This window comes from Lepisosteus oculatus, chromosome 24 (assembly GCF_040954835.1).
Source record: "Lepisosteus oculatus isolate fLepOcu1 chromosome 24, fLepOcu1.hap2, whole genome shotgun sequence".
Lineage (NCBI taxonomy): Eukaryota > Metazoa > Chordata > Actinopteri > Semionotiformes > Lepisosteidae > Lepisosteus > Lepisosteus oculatus.
Window position 1 is genome coordinate 15,061,597 of NC_090719.1, and position 17,058 is coordinate 15,078,654.

The 17,058-nt window shown below is 47.0% G+C and overlaps 1 protein-coding gene across 4 annotated transcripts; it reads left to right on the forward strand.

Moving 5' to 3' along the window:
• Nucleotides 1–542: 542 nt before the first annotated feature.
• On the forward strand, nucleotides 543–16,407 carry zer1 (zyg-11 related, cell cycle regulator). 4 transcript variants are annotated; one of them, XM_069183498.1, is made up of 16 exons: nucleotides 543–687; nucleotides 1,723–2,090; nucleotides 2,915–3,065; nucleotides 3,873–4,312; nucleotides 4,843–5,028; nucleotides 5,687–5,801; nucleotides 6,246–6,392; nucleotides 7,507–7,680; nucleotides 8,046–8,261; nucleotides 9,283–9,324; nucleotides 10,106–10,225; nucleotides 11,046–11,161; nucleotides 11,672–11,860; nucleotides 12,151–12,248; nucleotides 12,835–12,937; nucleotides 13,538–16,407. In XM_069183498.1, exons 2-16 carry the CDS (start codon nucleotides 1,924–1,926, stop codon nucleotides 13,593–13,595), a joined length of 2,322 nt encoding a protein of 773 aa, XP_069039599.1. In that variant the 5' UTR covers nucleotides 543–687; nucleotides 1,723–1,923; the 3' UTR covers nucleotides 13,596–16,407. The 4 variants fall into 4 exon arrangements, with proteins under 4 accessions (XP_069039599.1, XP_006640817.1, XP_069039600.1 ...); XM_006640754.3 differs by having other exon boundaries at nucleotides 1,739–2,090; XM_069183499.1 differs by lacking the exon at nucleotides 543–687 and adding an exon at nucleotides 742–888.
• The last annotated feature ends 651 nt before the right edge of the window (nucleotides 16,408–17,058 follow it).

Below are 17,058 nucleotides of genomic sequence, written 5' to 3' on the forward strand. Positions count from 1 at the left end.
GAAGAGGGATCGTCCACTGAAGGGGTTTTACTTTCTTTTACAAATGGGCAGCCTGACAAAAAGTGAGTGATTATTTAAGACTAAAAAATATCCTAAGGCCAACGCACTGGTCGTGTATGTACGAATAAAAAAAAAATTCTCTTTAAACGTCATGTGCAATATTTTGACAAGCTTGGACTTTGTAAAGAGTGATAGGCTGCTGTTTCTAAATAAAATGTATTATTTAAAAAAAATGGCCAGCAAACGTTTATAGTGTATGTAGACCACGCCACTACGCACTTCGAGATCACGAATATTAGTTTTGAAGGGATGTCTTTTCTACATCGCATGCAATGATTCAAGAGGTGGATTCAAGGAGGATGCTGCACATTGGTGGTGATGGAGGGGAGTCCCATTACCTTTAAATCGCTTTGAGTGGAGTGTCCAGAAAAGCGCTATATAACTTATATTATAAGTGTAAGCAATTACTATAATTAAGAGGGGAATGGTGTTACTGTTAACGCGATTCTTTTCGGATTGATTCCGGAAGCAATTCCGTGGTCTGGAATGGTTGTCCCGGAAGTGAAGGCTGTTTTGTTGACAGCAGAGGAGAGCTGGAAAAAAAAAAACTCGAAACCAGAACAAAAACAATTAAATATCAAAATAAAAATAAATTAACGCAAGCATCCATTCCTGGTCCCCGTAAAGGTAAGAAGATGTCTAACAAAACGTGTTATTTTGTGGGGATGACAGATCTTGTACGACGAACCCCCGAAGCTTGTCTTTTTAGTACAATGCTTGAAGTAGCAGTGCATTGCTATGTAGATCTGTAATGTGTGGCGGATTGGCCGGGTTGGACGTCGTTGTTTTAAATATGCAGTGGTAGAAAATCGTCTTTTAACCCGTAAAGTAAGTCTCATTTCATTTTAATTTTTATAACGCATATCCCTCTTAACCTGTCAAATAGCATATTTAGAAAAAATAAACATCTCTGTTTAACGCATTGCTGCAAAGGAGTTATCTCTTAATTCGACCTTCCACTTTGGAAAAAAGACTACTACTGTACCTTTATTATGTAATAGTCGCGTATATCGATCTTTTTACATTCGCCTGTACAGGTATTCGGTTCAAGAATCTTGCTCTGTTGATTATTTCCACGAAGAACGAACGTCTGTGGTTTGTTATGAGTACTGACTCCGGTGTCATTTTTTGTCGTGTTAGATTATGCTTGTTAAATATTCACAGCGATGACCTCGAGGTTTTTGAGATCTCCGTGTTGCTCTTGTGTCATCAGTTATTCTGCCTTTAACTGGAAAACACAATAACTAGAAATGTAATGTTTTTTGTGGTATTATTGGTGAACTCCCCGGTGTTATGTACAATTCGACATGATCTATCATAGGGTTTAATAACTGTACGTGACTTAACTAAAATGGTTATGCAATTGTTGTATATATTTGGCTATACACATAAACATAAATATACATATGTCTTTTAACGATCTGTAGCTCTTTTATTCACGACATAACAAATTCATTGGGTTTCATTCGCGTTGAGTTTTGGCAGAACATTTTGGCGACTCGCTTCGCAAGTCGTTCAACATGTAAGTGGCTAAAATGAGCTCGTTAACTCAATTCAGCTTTCCCACAGGATTTTGCTGACAATGAGTCTAAATTGGGGGGGGTTAGCCGTGTCTATGAACAGTGATGATGGAATCGGCTGTTTTGCTTGAGCTGTTTTCAGTCTGTTTTGCCGGCAGGCTCCAGTAACCCATCACCGGCTCCCAGGAAGTCGCCCGCAGCCCACTTCCGGTTCTCCTCGCTCCACTCCAATGTCTCCGTGACTCTGCTCTGCCTCCCTCCCCCCCCCCCTCTCTCTCCCCCCCCCCCCTCCGGCCTGTTGCTTAAGCCCCAGTCTTCACCCTGCCGGCAGAGAGGTGCTGCCATGGCAACCAAAGCAGGGGACAACCCGGAGTCACTGATGGCTCTGTCCACTGAGTACTGCCTGCGGAACCTGAAGGGCACCCTGTGCTACCTGCTGGACAACAAGACACTCCGGCTGCATCCCGAGGTGTTCCTGCCCAGCGAGATCTGCGACAAGCTCGTCAACGCGTACGTGGGGGGGGGGCGGCTTCCAGAGTCGCAGGGCGGGCCCGGTCATTCCCCTGTCGTCCTGTCCAGCTGTGGCCTTAACCTGCAGCGGCTAACCCGTATCGACACGAGAGTGTTCGCTGAGGTCTAGTACTTGGAATAAAATGGAAATGTCATCTAGCCCCGGGAGTCTGGGTTCCAGACAGCTGGCTGGAGTGCACAAACACGCGACCGGCAGCAGGAGTAGGGGTGTGTTTGGCTCGTCTTGCCTGTGGGCTTTGAATCAATGATGGGTCCAAGGATCTCGGCGTGTTGCTGCTGGTTTTCCATAAAAGTGACACGTGTGTTTGATGCAGACTCCCAACCTGTTCATCCTAGAGGGGCACTTAAACTGGTGACGTCCGGTACAGTTAGCGATTTAAACCCAAGTTTTAAGTTTAAGTCTGTTAAGTTTTTAAGCTTAAGTTTTACATTTTTTTTCTGTTACCGTGTAGTAATTAGAAAATAGCAAAGTTTCCCAAGTGATTCTCCTGATGCAGACTCAATGTACTGTATACATCACGTAGCGCAAGAGGAAATGAAAATCCGAAGAGATTTCTTCCCCAAAATTGTGATTGCGCTAACTCTCAAAGCAGACAACAAGAAGTGGAAAAACAATGTTAAACAAATCAGTGCATAAGATTATAAAGAAAGATGACAGAAAGTGCTTTTGGGTCTGTTGTAATCGGGGGCTGGTGAATGAACACACATTTGTTACCAGCCTTGGGGCTTGTCTCAATATTGTCACCCCAGGGATGTTCAGTGTCAGCTGACAGCCTGTGTGATTCGTGGTGTTTGCCATGCAGGTATATGGAGCTGGTGCACACAGACAGTAACTTCGAGACGTACAAGAACTTCTTCCTGCTGTTCTCTGACCCACGCAGCACCAGACTGACCCGAGTCCAGCTGAGAGAGAACACAGTGCAGGACCAAGACTTGGAGGCCATTGGGAGACAGGTAGGGTCACAGTATGAAGGCAAAGCAATCTGCACTTTTGGGATTCTTATACACCCCAGAACTGTGAGCAGCTGGTCTTCTCGTGGGTTATACGCAGGGTGTTTCAGCAAATCTGCCAGCAGCTCAGGTTTGTATAGATTCATTCAGGCTACTGCTGCAGCTCCTTCACAGCTCTTTTTGAATGAACACTCTTTAATTTTCTTTTCTGCTTAATTTTAAGTGCAATAAGAGCAGCTATACATAGAAAAAGGCTGGCGGATTTATGTTTTTTTGTTGGATTACGAGTAGCTTATGGAGCTCATTCTCGGGGAAGAATGACTTTGACATCTCCCCTGTTTTAATGGCAGATGGGGCATTGTGGTAGTTCTGATTCTTGAGCTGCAACATGTTGAAATGGAATTAGGGCTATTTCACATAAAAAGTATAGTATTATTTTGGACCTCGTATGGTTGTCATGGTCAAATATACTCCAATACATTGTCTACAAATGAGCAGATTTAAGTACAAATGCAATTGTAGCATTTAGTAGTGGTTAACTATGAAAATATGTATCTGTATAGGTAGGACACTGTAGGACAGAGTGGAGACAAGGCTGGGCTGTCAATAGTTTTCATGCATTGCTGGTGGCCTCAGGGAAACAGGGCTTGATTTTAAAGCCATTTGAATTCAAGCAACATGAGGGAATGGGTGCAGTAAATCCGAGTTAATAGGTGTCTTGGTCATGTGGCAGAGATGTGCCTGCGGTCTGGAGAAGCACCTGGCTTTTTCCCAGCCCGCGCGCCGTATTAAAACCCCTTTCACCCCCAGGACTTGATCGAGCTCCACCTTACCAACTGCGAGAAGCTGACAGCCAGGAGCCTAAAGACTCTGGTCAACTTCCGCCAGACGCTGGTGTCCCTGAGCCTCTTCGGGTGCAGCAATATCTTCTACAAGGACGACAGCCCCCGGGGCTACGATGACACTGACCGCCTGGTCAACCCCATCCGCCAGGTGCTGGTGACGGACTTCACCTTCCGGGGCTTCAGCCGCCTGCGGCTGCTCAACCTGGGGGGGCTGACGGAGGAGGTGGACGTGGAGGCGCTGCTGCAGCCACTGGCCTCGCTGACCTCCCTCGACCTGTCCTGCGTCCAGCTGCCCAAAGTGACATTCCTCACCCAGTGGAAGGACCGGCTGGCCTCCCTCGTGCTTTACAACGTGGACCTGTCGGAAGAGCACATGTTCACCGTGGTGCAGCTGGTCCACCTCCGGTGAGCGAGCCCCGGGGGGGGGAGGGGGGAGTCGTGAGGCCGCTGGGGCTGTGGCCCCGAGAGATCACATCGTTCGTTTCATTGTTTGGAGCTTCTTTTGCTTTTACTTCCATTGCCCCCATGAATCAGAACAGCGACAGGTTTCCACATGGTCGTGACAAAGCTCAGAAGGTTCTCCGTTTGACGCTCCTGATCATCTGCTGGTTTACACATTTTTAATATCACACTTATAACAGTTAACGTGGGTCAGGACACTGGGCACTGGGACAGTTATTTGTTCCAATTTTACATTTCACTCGGCATATAAATTTGCTCCTAACCTGGTATTACTCTTTGAGACGTGGTTGAATCTCTATTGCGTCATGCAAATGGATCAGTGTGGGGAGGGGAAGAGCAACTCTTCGTGTTTCACTGCCTAAACCCAAAGAAATGATACCTGTAACCATCAGACTGAGGTTTAGCAGGTGCAGCAGCTGTGTCTGAGTCTCAAGTCTTAGTGCTGGCCCCTCCCGGCCCTGTCTCTTCCTCAGGCACCTGGACGTCTCCCGTGACCGGCAGCGCGACCGGCAGGGAGGCTACAAGTTCAAGCTGACCGGGAAGGTCCTGACCATAATCGTACAGCGTCTGGTCAACCTGGTCTCGCTGGACATCTCGGGCCACGTCATGCAGGACAACTGTGCCGTTCCTCATTCCGAGGAAGCTATGGGGCGTCCCAGGTGGGTGATCCCGTCTCCGACTCGAGGGGTGCAGCTGGGAGGGCCCGTCTCGTTTTTTAGTAACTGAGCGCGCGGAATAGCGGAGTCCGCGGGTCTGGGGGCGTGTTGGTGAAATTTGTTTTATCTGCTCGGAGTTGCCGGCATGGGCAGAGGCAAATCCGGCGGATCGAATGTAGGTTTCTTTTTTGAAGAAGTGGCAAGAGCCTTTCGTAATGGTTACAGCACAAAGTGTCTGAAAACCTGGATTCTCACGTGAGACTCATTTCTAAAGTGAGAGAATCGGTGGTGCCCCTGCAGACGGAGTGAAAACTGGCCTTGGCGCGGGCCGCCGCCCAGAGTACCAGCAAGAAGAGAGGCCTTAGAGGTCTAGGCTGGGCAGTGTGCTAACTGGGGTCCCACAGGGGTCAGTGTCGGGATCGCTGCTCTTCCTCATAGATGGTGATGATATACAATGTGTCTGTAGCAAATTAGTCGGACTTACTGTACTACCGGCCTCTGGATTCTGAATGGCATTACTGAATATCTTGTTCAGTAAGGCTGTTTGTCCTTGAATGTGGCGCCGTGGAGCCCGGGCAGCAGCAGCACTGAGATTTAAAGAGTCCTGCCAGTTCCACCCGTGCCCCCGGGCGTGCGCTTGACCGGGCTGTTGCTCTTTCAGCATCGAGCCGTCCAAGAGCAGTATCTACCCGCTTCGGGAGCTGAAGAGACCTCTGCAGTTCCTGGGCCTGCTGGACACCACTCTCTGCAACCTGACGCACATTCCAGCCTATAAGGTACTGCGGGATCCGGCTCCTCATCTTTCTGACTCTTTCACGGTGGATTTCACTTGGTAGCGTATGAGGCTCTTCGATATGTTCTTATTAAAGGCACTGGAAGAAAATAAAATGATTATCAAGTAGTTCGGGTGGGGAGCTGCGTCAGCAGGCGCAGGCTGCAAAGGCACAAGTAAAAGGTTTATTCCTGGCTGAAAAGAGAAGAAAGAAGTTGCTTACACCCGAAGAAGGCTCCACAGCCGAAACGTTGTTTTCTTTCTTCTCTTTTCAGCAAGAAATCATTATTAATACTTTCTTTCCAAGATTTCAAATAGCTGAATCAAATCCCTTGGTTCCAGCTAAAAACGTCACTTCCCTTCGTCTGCAAGAGGAAGAGATTCCCTTCAGGAAGGGGTGTGAGTTATAGCCTGTTGGTACAGCAGTTGGCCTTTCTTGGTTTCTCAGGTCACTGGTGCGAAAAACGAAGACCAGATTCTCAACGCTATTGAGGCCTACACAGAATACCGGCCGGAGGTGGCGTCGCGAGCGATCAACCATCTCTTCGACATCGCCAGGATACAGCACTGCAGCCAGCTACTCAGGGCACTCCAGGTGAACGTCCAGGCCCATCTCGTAGTCATCCTTAGGGAGGGGTTGGTGCCCAAGGCAAATCCCAGTGAGCAAGGCCTCTCCCCCTGCAACACAACCGCTCCATCACCTCCCTTAGGGTGCACTGATGCATCCAGCGCTGTGCAGGCTACAGTGCACGCAATGTGCACGTTTAATAACATAATCACAGGTTGCTACAGTGAGACTAAGCAAAAAAAAGACGGAATTGCCTCATAATGCAGTTAAGACTGTTAAAGTAAGATTCAGATAAGATTTTAACAGATTTCAGTTAAGCTTTTTTTTGGTAATCGCCTGAAATCAAGGGTGGTCGTGATGTCCAGAGAGTTTCTGGAAAAAAAAAAAGAGGTAAAATTTAGATTTTACGCTGATAAGACAGCATCTTTACATACACATGTTTTATTACTGAATATGTGGTGTCCCCTCCGTCAGATAACTGTTCTGTTTAACCTGCCATTTAAATGTTTTTAAACATATTTCACAGAGGCAGGCATTGCAACACAAACAACAGCAAACTTGCGATGTATTTAATCTTCGTGCAGTAGCAATGCAAACAAAAGACTAGTGTGTCCCAGTTTAACAGGTTTGGGCTTCCTGGTGCGATTCTCTAGTGTCAATATTTTATATCAATAATGCCGTTTTAGATGTCTAAGTAATCAGTCCAAGAATTGACTTCACAGTTTTCTGTTGTTTACTTAATATCCCAGCACTAACATATTCATCCCCTGAAAACGTTTGAGTAGGGCACTGCGCCAGCAAGCACAGGCTGCAAAGGAACAGGTAAAAGTTTATTCCCGGCTGAAAGATAAAGAAAAGAAACCCAGCGTTTCAGCTGTGGATCCTTCTTCACACGCCTGAAGGGGGCTCTGCAGACAAAATACTGTGTTTCTGTCCTTTACCTTTCATCATGGAAGGAACCTCAGCCTGTTCCCTATTTTCCTTCCTTTACACGTTAGTGGTCCGTCCTGCCGACAAAGCGTTTCTTCCCAAGGAAAAAAAAACCTGGCGAGGAGCCCAGGGTGACTCTTCACATGGCTCCAGTAACCCCAGAGAAAAGGAAGGGACGTCTCAGGCCTCTCGCCCCCTTGTGTCCCCGCAGCTGGTGATCTCCGCCCTCAGGTGTCACAAGTACGACAAGAGCATCCAGGTGACGGGCAGCGCCGCGCTGTTCTACCTGACCAACACCGAGTACCGCATGGACCAGAGCGTCCGGCTGCGCCGCCAGGTCATCCAGGTGGTGCTCAACGGCATGGAGCACTACCAGGAGGTGACGGTAAGCGGAGGGCTGCGCTGTCGGTGTGACAGCACGATGATGCAGGTGTTGGCGTCGCTGCCTCGCAGCGCTGGGGTCCTGGCTTCAGTTCCTGGGGTGTGGTCTGCGTGGAGTTTGTATGTTCTCCCTGCGTTTGGATAAATCTTAAATGATCAAAATATCAATCAAACTAAATGAAACAGCAAATGTCTTTATTTCAGATGAGAGGTACTTAAAGGCATTTTTCTGTGACCTGGAAGAGTCAGGACGACCAGGGAAGGGCTGGCTGTGTTCACGTGCGGATGTGGAGATGTGCAGAGAGGGTGGCAGCCATGCCGCCCGGGATAGCGCTCAGCGCACGTGTGCTTTGTCTCCCCCTGGTGCAGGTGCAGAGGAACTGCTGCCTGACGCTCTGCAACTTCAGCATCCCGGAAGAGCTGGAGTTCCAGTATCGCCGCGTCAACCAGCTGCTGCTCAAGATCCTCAACTCCTCGCGGGACGACGAGTCCATCCAGCGCATCGCCGTGCACCTCTGCAACGCGCTGGTCTGCCAGGTCGACAACGACCACAAGGAGGCTGTGGGCAAGATGGGCTTCGTCACGGTAACGCCCCGCGACCGCAGCCCAGGAGCTGGACTGTAAAACCACTCCGTTCCCTTATTTCTGTTGATCACCTGGTGCTGTTTGTGTCTCCCGTATCATGTCATCGGAGAGGGCAGACAATTAATACACCATAGCTTTCTGGGTAAAGTAGTTCAGACAGAAAATCCTCCTTCATCAAGCAATAAAATAAGTAGTAAGGAACAAGATTTCATGCTGGAGAGGCAAAAGAAAAAAATAACACAGTTTTGGGGCTATAAGGGAAGAAGTAAAGGTTTATTCCGTGCTGAAAAGAGAAGTAAAGAAACACAATGTTTTGCCTATGGAGCCTTCTTTACATTATTCTCTTCTTACTTTTCTTCCAGGAATAAATACTGTATCTGCTTGTTTCATTTTAGCTTGCATGTTGACACAGCTCATCAAATAGTCGTCAAAAGGTCGTGTCAATAAGCAGCTCTGTTCTAAGACTCCCTTTGGTGTATAACCTAGCCCAAAGAAAACGTATTTATCTAATGCAACCACACTCTAACCTCTGACCAGTTCTTATTATTACAACTTTCTTCATTCTAAAGGATTGGTCTCTGAAATCTGATAAAGTAAGCAAACTGCACAAGGTATTAATACCATGCAGAAAGTGAATATTCAGCATTAATACTTTAAATTAAGCAGTTTAAGCAAACAAGCCCAGAATTAACCTGCGGTGGAGCAGAATATATGGTCCTGCAATTTGAGCTCCTCTTCCTTTACACCATAGTCATCATGCAAATGTTACAGAAAGGAAAGATAAAGAAAAAGGTTTTAAATGACAGATTCCAAAGACCTTTTTCCATGTTTGGTAAACCTCCTTTGTTCTTTTTTTGAGTTAACTTGCTTTGATTACACAACAATCCTAAATAAACTTTCCAGTGAGCGGTATTTTGGTATCTGACTTGATTGTGAGCTGCTGTACGCAGTATACTTATTTTCACTATAAACCAGGAACCTCGATTTTAGTGCCCAACTAGTTCCTTATCTCTCTTCACAGACAATGTTGCAACTGATTCAGCGAAAACTCTGCGACAAGATGGTGAGTGTTCCTTCTGTCCTTCTATTTTGGCCAGATCTCCGTTAGTAACATTATTAATAATATCAATAATAAATATTAATATACTGACTTTAAGTCTGTCTTTCTATTAAATGAGCTTTATCGGGAATGTTTTTAAAGCTAAGGCTAAGTAACACATTTTTTTTTCAAATGACTGCACAGCTTTCTAAGGCCAAATTGCAAACAAAAAAGCAATAGGTAATTCCCTTTCCTCTGACTGATGTAAAGCTCTCAGTTTGATAGTATTAACAAAATACACAGATCAATCAAAGAAATTCCTGTATCTTGTGGCCGCACATATAGACAAATAACATGTTAAATGTTTGTTTCTAAGTAATAACTAGGCCTAGGGTAATTCTTTGCCTAAAGTTTTGAGAATTGAGCGCCGATTCATGGAGGAAAGAAACTTCAGTGATTATCGCAGAAAAACAAAATGTACTGTTCCTGAGTATCATGTCCCTGTTTCCTATTGTTATTATACTGTTAACCTAAAGCAGAAACTTTATTTAATCTTTAGTTATCACCTGTTAAGTTTATAACAGATTCTTTAAACCCAGTCCTTCACAGTTACAACCTTGGTTCTTCCGTGGAGAGTTGTTGGCATTTGTGCCGGAGACGTGGACAAATCCTGGTTTTCCGGATTTCACTTGGCTGTGTCCTGGGGCTTTATGGGAGGCAGGAGCCACTTTCTCTGAGGTTGCCAGTGCTGGCCGCCCCCGTGTCTCTCTGCTCTCTGAGCGTCTGACTGTCTGCCCTCCCTCAGTGCGACCAGGTGATGGAGTTCTCATGGAGCGCGCTCTGGAACATCACCGACGAGACGCCGGACAACTGCGAGATGTTCCTCAACTGCAGCGGCATGAAGCTCTTCCTGGAGTGCCTGGAAGTGAGACACAGCGACGGCTGTTTCGTTGGCCCGCCTCTCGCAGGGTTCATTCACGCCGCCCACAGAATGGAAAAGCATGAGAACAAACATAGACAGCAGACAAATGGACATTCTGACTTCAAAATGAGACGTTCTCAACCTAAGCAGTTAGTGGGGATGGAGGATTATTGGTCAAGAGTCTCAATTTTCAAATTGACATGGTGATTTAGAGAATAATATATTTGCAGTAGGTACTCCAGGGGTTTAACCATTCCCAGTGCTGGTACATATCACAGGCTGAGCCCTAGACATGGGGATTTCAAGCAGGGTTCTTGTCTCTAGCCAGCTGCGAGCGGGATTCATCATGTGGGAGGTGCACAATGGGCTCAACAAGGCCTCTGCCAGGGTAGAGTGGGCATTGGTTGACTTTTGGTTTGTCCAGTTAGCAAGTCCTGCAACTTGCCAGGCACGGCAGGGACAATCAGTCAGAGACACTCCTCCACCGGGCACTAACTCTCCAGTAGTGCACCGTGGAGGTCACTGCATGAGCAGATACGAGTGTTTCTGACAGGCAGCGTGTCGGTGGAGACTGGCTGCCGAACCCGTTGCTCCAATTTCGGAGAAAGGCAAATAGCATTAACATAGATGAAGTACCAGGTGCCCAAGAAATTGACTTTCCATCAAATGAATGTGCTTTATAAGGCAGGCAAACTGATATTCTATCATGGATCCCAGGCCTCTGAATTCCGCGTCCATATTTACGCTGTTTGTCTGTGTACATGTTGCACACACATGCTTGTGCAGTCCAGACGCCGCGGTAAGTTTATCTCCCGTTCCGCAGGCCTTCCCTGACAAGCAGGAGCTTCACAGGAACATGCTGGGGCTGCTGGGCAACGTGGCGGAGGTGCAGGCGCTCAGGCCCCAGCTGCTGACACCACAGTTCATCACAGTGTTCAGGTGAGCGAAGCCGGCAGGCCCCTCGAGCGTGACCCACACGACCGCCGCCAGCGGCGGGCATCGCCAGTGCGTTAAAAACGTCAGCCGGTGTTTCTCTGTCACATTGGAAGGCTTTTTACATCTTTTCCCTGCCTTATCTTTAATCCACCAGCACGCTGTCCAGTTTCAGTCCTCGCGCGTCTAGGATGTTTTACAGCGAGAGTAATGACCATTGAATCAAAACTGTGGAGTTGTGGCGAGGAGAAAGTCGGACTCCAGATGTTTCCCAGTTCAAGCCCCCTGTTTTGACACTAACTTTGTCACCCTGAGCAAAGTGCTGGACGTTGCTGCGTTTTCTCCTGCAGAGATATTAGACGGCCTTTCTGAGTGATTCTGTGTTATTGTAAGTCACCTTTGAGCAAAGTGCCTGGTACTGGTTGGATCAATATCCTGAGTGTTAGCGGGGCGGCTTTAGAGCCCTGTCCAGAATTGTGGTCCGCTGCCCACCGGTCTGCCTCTCTGTGCCCACAGTGACCTGCTGAACAGCAAGGCGGATGGGATCGAGGTGTCGTACAACGCCTGCGGCGTCCTGTCCCACATCATGTTCGATGGGCCTGAGGTTTGGACCATGGAGGAGCCCCTCCGAGACGAGGTGATGGAGCGAATGTGGAGCGCCATCCAGAGCTGGGACGTCAACTCTCGCAGGAATATCAACTACAGGTAGCAGGGAACCGATCCCGTCCACCCAAGTCTGGGGCCAGCAGCATGGCAGGGAGCGTGGAATTTGAAACCCCGTTTCACAAACCTGTTAGCTGGCTCTTGTTAAAAGGCTCAATGCCAAGTTTAATACTGTTATTGTTTCACTGTCTTTCACCTTTGCCGTTGTGTCAGCCATGAAGGGCCTGTTCTGGCGTTATGCACTAGGTCTTGATGTAGAGTGGATTGCACGTAGCAGAGCTCCTCTCGGTGTGGCGTGTGGCTCCACTGAGGCCTCCTGCTTCTCTTCCCAGGTCTTTCGAGCCGATTCTGCGCCTCCTGCCCCAGAGCATCGCTCCCGTCAGCCAGCACTGGGCCACCTGGGCGCTGTACAACCTCGTCTCCGTCTACCGTGAGTCCCGTCCCAGCGGGGAGACGCCCAGCTTCTCCTCGGACTGCTTCGGATCTTCCACCTCGGGGAGGGCCCTTATTTAAACTGGTCTGGCTGGCACTGGATCAGTGGGCATGTGGAGTGGGAGCCAGGAAGATGACATAAGCTTTGACTGTGTGATTTACAGACAAACCCGTTAGCTGGCTCCTGTTAATCACGCTAAAAAGCAACCCCTGGCATGCAGCCATTTCATTTCTCTATTCTCACAGTGCATTACCAAATTTGGATTGTTGCAGTAGCCATTTGTTGGTGATGACAAATAGCTCTGTTCCAGTGTATACTTGATGTCCCCTGTGTTTTGAGCTTACACATACAATATGACGTCCCTGGAGCAAACAGCTGCAGTAAGACACTGCATGAATCCTGATGACCAGATACTAGTGTTATATAATCTGGCCTGAGGTGGATAACCCTGTGAAATTGAGCACTTATTTTTAATTATTATTGAGTAAGACGCCTTTAATAAGTTGACGAAGAAACGTTTAACCCTTAAACCCGTAAAAACAGCTGGTGCCCTGTATTGACCCGGTTCCCTCTGTCTCTGCAGCAAGCAAGTACTGCCCCTTGCTGATCAAGGAGGGGGGCATTGACCTCCTGCAGCAGGTTCTGGACCTGGACAGTGCCCAGGAGGAGACCAAGGACATGGCTCGGTAAGATCGCACCTCTCCGCAGTCGCAGGGCTTGCGCAAGCACTAGCAGAAGCCAGCCGGGAAACGGCTTGGATTCTGTTTATTGGGCTGTTAGCTCAGTGAAGACTCTTACTCGCAGGGCAGGATAAGCCCTGTGCTGCAGGTGTCGCAGGTCCGAGCCAGTGGGCTGGATGTCACCGGCAGCAGGGCGGTCAGCAGGTGGTCGTTTGGGCTTTTCGGTGGGCGGCTCAGTGCGTACCCGTGTTGTCCTGCGACGGACCCACCTTGCGCCTGTTGCTTGCCGGGACAGACTCCAGATCCCCTGCGACCAGAACTGGAAGCAGTGGGGGAGAAAGCAGCAGGGTGGGGGAATGGCTCTCATAACTGGGTGTTGAAGACCAGTCCTCACCCACCCTGTTCCCTCCTGGAGTTGTGCCTGTACGCTGCGCCTGTTAAGCGTTTGAAAGTTCCAGTTGGTCGGTTTGAAAAAATAAAATGGTGAGCCCGCATTTGGGGACTGTGGTCGGTGTCAGAAGTGTTACGGTGCCACCGCAGGCCATGTAGTAAAGTCACCAGCATCGGCAGGGTCCTGTAACAATTCCCCGTTCTGGTGCTTTCCAGGAAAGTCATGGAGCACTGTGGCAACTTCAAAGAAGACCCCATGGACACTACAAGGTAAACAGGAACGTGGCAACGAGAGCACGGCGCCGGAAAAGGATCAGTCCGGCAGACAAAAGAAGAAGACTTTTTTTCTCCTCATCCACATTCTGTGTCTGCCTTGATTTACTGTAACTACAGGGGAGCTGAGGAACTTCTGATTTCTCTGCCGTGTTTCCAGAAGGAACCTGAAGTGTGAGACACCAGCAGGAGAGGTGTGATGCACGGGGGTGTGGTGTTTTAGTCATTTCCTTTTTTGTGTTGCACATGGTTAAACTTTACTTGTACAAGTGATGAGGTTGTATTTTTTTTTTCTGTTTCCAGTTGGTTTTTCTTTGTTTTTATAAAGAAAAAAATTTGGGAGTTGTTTATTACTTTTACTGTAAAAATAAGGAAAAAAAAAGATGTGCTTCCACTGTTTCCCTTCCTGGTCCTGAGGTCTTTGGTACATGACCACAATATAAGCTCTGCTCTTGAAGAACAGTCTTTTTGGAGAATCCCAGAGACGCTCTGAACTCATGTTCTTTTAATCTTGGCGTTTCTCCTTCGAACAGGAATTGTCATTTCTGCCATGAAGGCTCAGTGCAGCATGAACTGCAGCTCTTACGATGGATTTTGTGTATCAGGAAAATCCTGGACTGAGTTCTGACCTGCAAATTTGTCTTTTTAGACGTGCATGTTATGTGCATTCATTCATTTCTTCCTCCTGGTGTGGATTGGGAGTAGGTTGAAAGCAGCTCAGATTGATATAATGTCTTCCCAGTCATTCGAAAGAGCTTGTCCTACATGAGGAAGATATTCAGTTGTGATGTACAGAATTGTTCTTTTTTGACATAGTTATAAGCACTCCTACAGTTATCTCCTACAAAAGTAGAATTGTCCTTTCTTGTAAAGATAGCAAATCTTACTCCTGATGAAATGATTCAGGCCACCACAATGGCGTATTAAATCTATATAGAGACTCTGGAAGTGTTTTGTGAACACATTTGCTCATCGCACTTTTGTAATTGAAGATTTTACAGCTGATTTCTGTTTTTTTTTAATAATAGTGTATTTATATGCGGAAAGTGAAATAGGAATTCTATTACTGTTTTAAACAAAAGTAAGAGTGGATTTTCAAAAATCTGTATCTTGAGATCTTGGTCTCTTGGAGCTTCATTTTTTTTTGCAAACCACCTTGATGAGATTACACTGCAGTTATCTAATCCTACACCAAGGGCATCAAGCACACAGGGGATGAGTCCCGGTCCCCGAGGATCGTAGTCTAACTGTTACCACTTTATATGCTTAATTGAATTGAAAATGATTTCGTAAGGGCGGACAGCCTTGCTGTCTTGTACCACTGGGGCTCCAGTGGGGTACTGTCTGTGGGTTTCCCCTGGGTTCTCCAGTTTCTTCCCACAGTCCACAAAAAGTCCTGGTAGGTTAATTGGCTTCTGGGAGAAGTGTGTGTGAAGGCCTGGCGTCCCCTCCAGGGGGTACCCTGCCTTGCGCCTGTTGTTTGCTGGAATAGGCTCCAGCTCCCCTGTGACCCTGGATTGGAAGAAGCAGTATGAATTTGGGATTATTTTGTGGCCTGAAGACGTGAAAAGTGATGTGCAGGTGTTAAGATGGAGGTGGGTGGTTTAAAGAGACTTGCGACGTCTGCAAGGCCGGGGCTCTCCAGGGCTCGGGCTGGCCTCCGCAGATGCAGCATTAGATTCATCTACTCTTTGAAAATGATCTGGTGTTGTGCGTTGCCTCGATTTACAGCTGCTTCCAGTTTAGAGCTGATTTGAAAATGGCTAAAACCAGTCATTTGACTGTAGCATCTCAACAGAGAAGTTCTAAAAACCTTGTGCTTCAAGCTCACTTTAAATTTTACTGTTCTCCATAGCTATTACCCAGCAGGGAGTGAGGGCTGGGATGAGTTCCGATACTACAGTATGTGTGGAACTGCTGAACCCATGTGCATTTCCCGGGATACCTACATGGCTCTTCCTAGTTATAGGGTGGAAAAGGTGTTTTACGATACAGCTTATGGAGAATTCACTCAGTCTTGTGCCCTTAACTAAAGATGGAAATATTGGAAACATGTTTAATGAGCTTAAAAACAAAGCTTATTTCAATGCCCCCTGGTGTAACAGTGTCTGATTCTGGTTGCAGCACGGCTCCGCAGGGGATACAGAGGGACTGATGAGGACGTCTGGGTGGCCAGACAGATAAAAATCAGAGTTTTCCACTAGATTTTTTTCAAAGGCATGTGGATGAGAAGAAAAATCTCCCCCCCCCCTCACCCCCCAAAAAAAAGTTGCAGCCCAATCAGGCAAGAACATAGATGAAAAATGCCAGGACACTAAAAGCACGAGCAATAGAACTGAAAGGGTGTGGATTATCTAGTCTGTTTTTTCTCCATCAGAAACTGGGACAGATTGCACTTTGAATTGCGTTTCTCTGCACCTGGTCTATTGCACATTGGTAGTGCATCCAAGAGTATCCAGGTAAATGTTTCCCGAACAAGAAAAAATACCTGAACTTTCACTCTGTTATGCTGGGTGTTGACAGTAACAAAAACTAAATAGTTGTACAAGGTATAAAGTGAATATGACTGCATTTCTGTTCACTTAAATTGCTATTATTTGGGGTACCTGAAAAAATGTTATTACATTAACAAATTATTTTTCCATGTGTTACACACTTTGGGGAAATATTGCACAGACTAGTTACTGGGTGTGGGTGATTTCTTTATGATCTCTGTTGGTTCGTTCGCAATATCATAACTGACGTTTAGTCTCATTTGCCATGCCTTCATGTACCAGTTTACATCGATGAAATAAATGTCTTGGAAAAACTGACCAGAAAACTGAATGTTAATCCCATATTTCCTCTGTCAGTTATCAGCTATTCCATGCATCAGACGTTACTTAAGTATTGAGGGGCTTTTGTGTTTTCTTTACTTAATAGCAAATGCACCTAATTTTAAACAAAGGTAGTAATTTCAGAGAGGGAAAAGGCCCTATAAATATCCCCCCTAAACACCCCTTACTTTAATTAGTGGAGCACTTTCTCACTCCTTATCTGGATCTGCTTTGTAGAAGGGCCTCATGGATCCCCTCGATGTCTAAAGTGTTCTGGGATCCTCTGCAAACGCAAGCAATGATTATTCGTTTTTGGTATGAACATGGCTAGTGGTGATCAGAATGAGATCTGGTGTAATAACTGGTTTTAAAGCGTCACAGCAATGGTTAAATCAAAATTCAGTCTTTCTCTCTCTACTGATCTGCCCTTCTTCAGCTACAAAATAAGTCATGGTGGTTAAGGTACAACAGCGATGCGCTGAATCGGAGGAAGGACTTCTTGAACTTGGGACTGAAACGTGCCCCGCTTCAGTTTCCAAGATGAAATGAGTGAATGCCCGGGATCTCACCAGAAGGCCTGCAACTCGAAATCAGACTTCTAGTCTTAAAACAGCTGGCTCATACAGGGCCACTTGAAAAACGTTCAGG

Bases quoted from the DNA above. Each gene is read 5' to 3' on its own strand.
- zer1 (XM_069183498.1), top strand. From the start codon at position 1,924: ATGGCAACCAAAGCAGGGGACAACCCGGAGTCACTGATGGCTCTGTCC. The intron at 3,066-3,872 runs GTAGGGTCACAG...TTTCACCCCCAG, and splicing joins TGGAGGCCATTGGGAGACAG to GACTTGATCGAGCTCCACCT. The intron at 11,162-11,671 runs GTGAGCGAAGCC...CTGTGCCCACAG, and splicing joins CAGTTCATCACAGTGTTCAG to TGACCTGCTGAACAGCAAGG.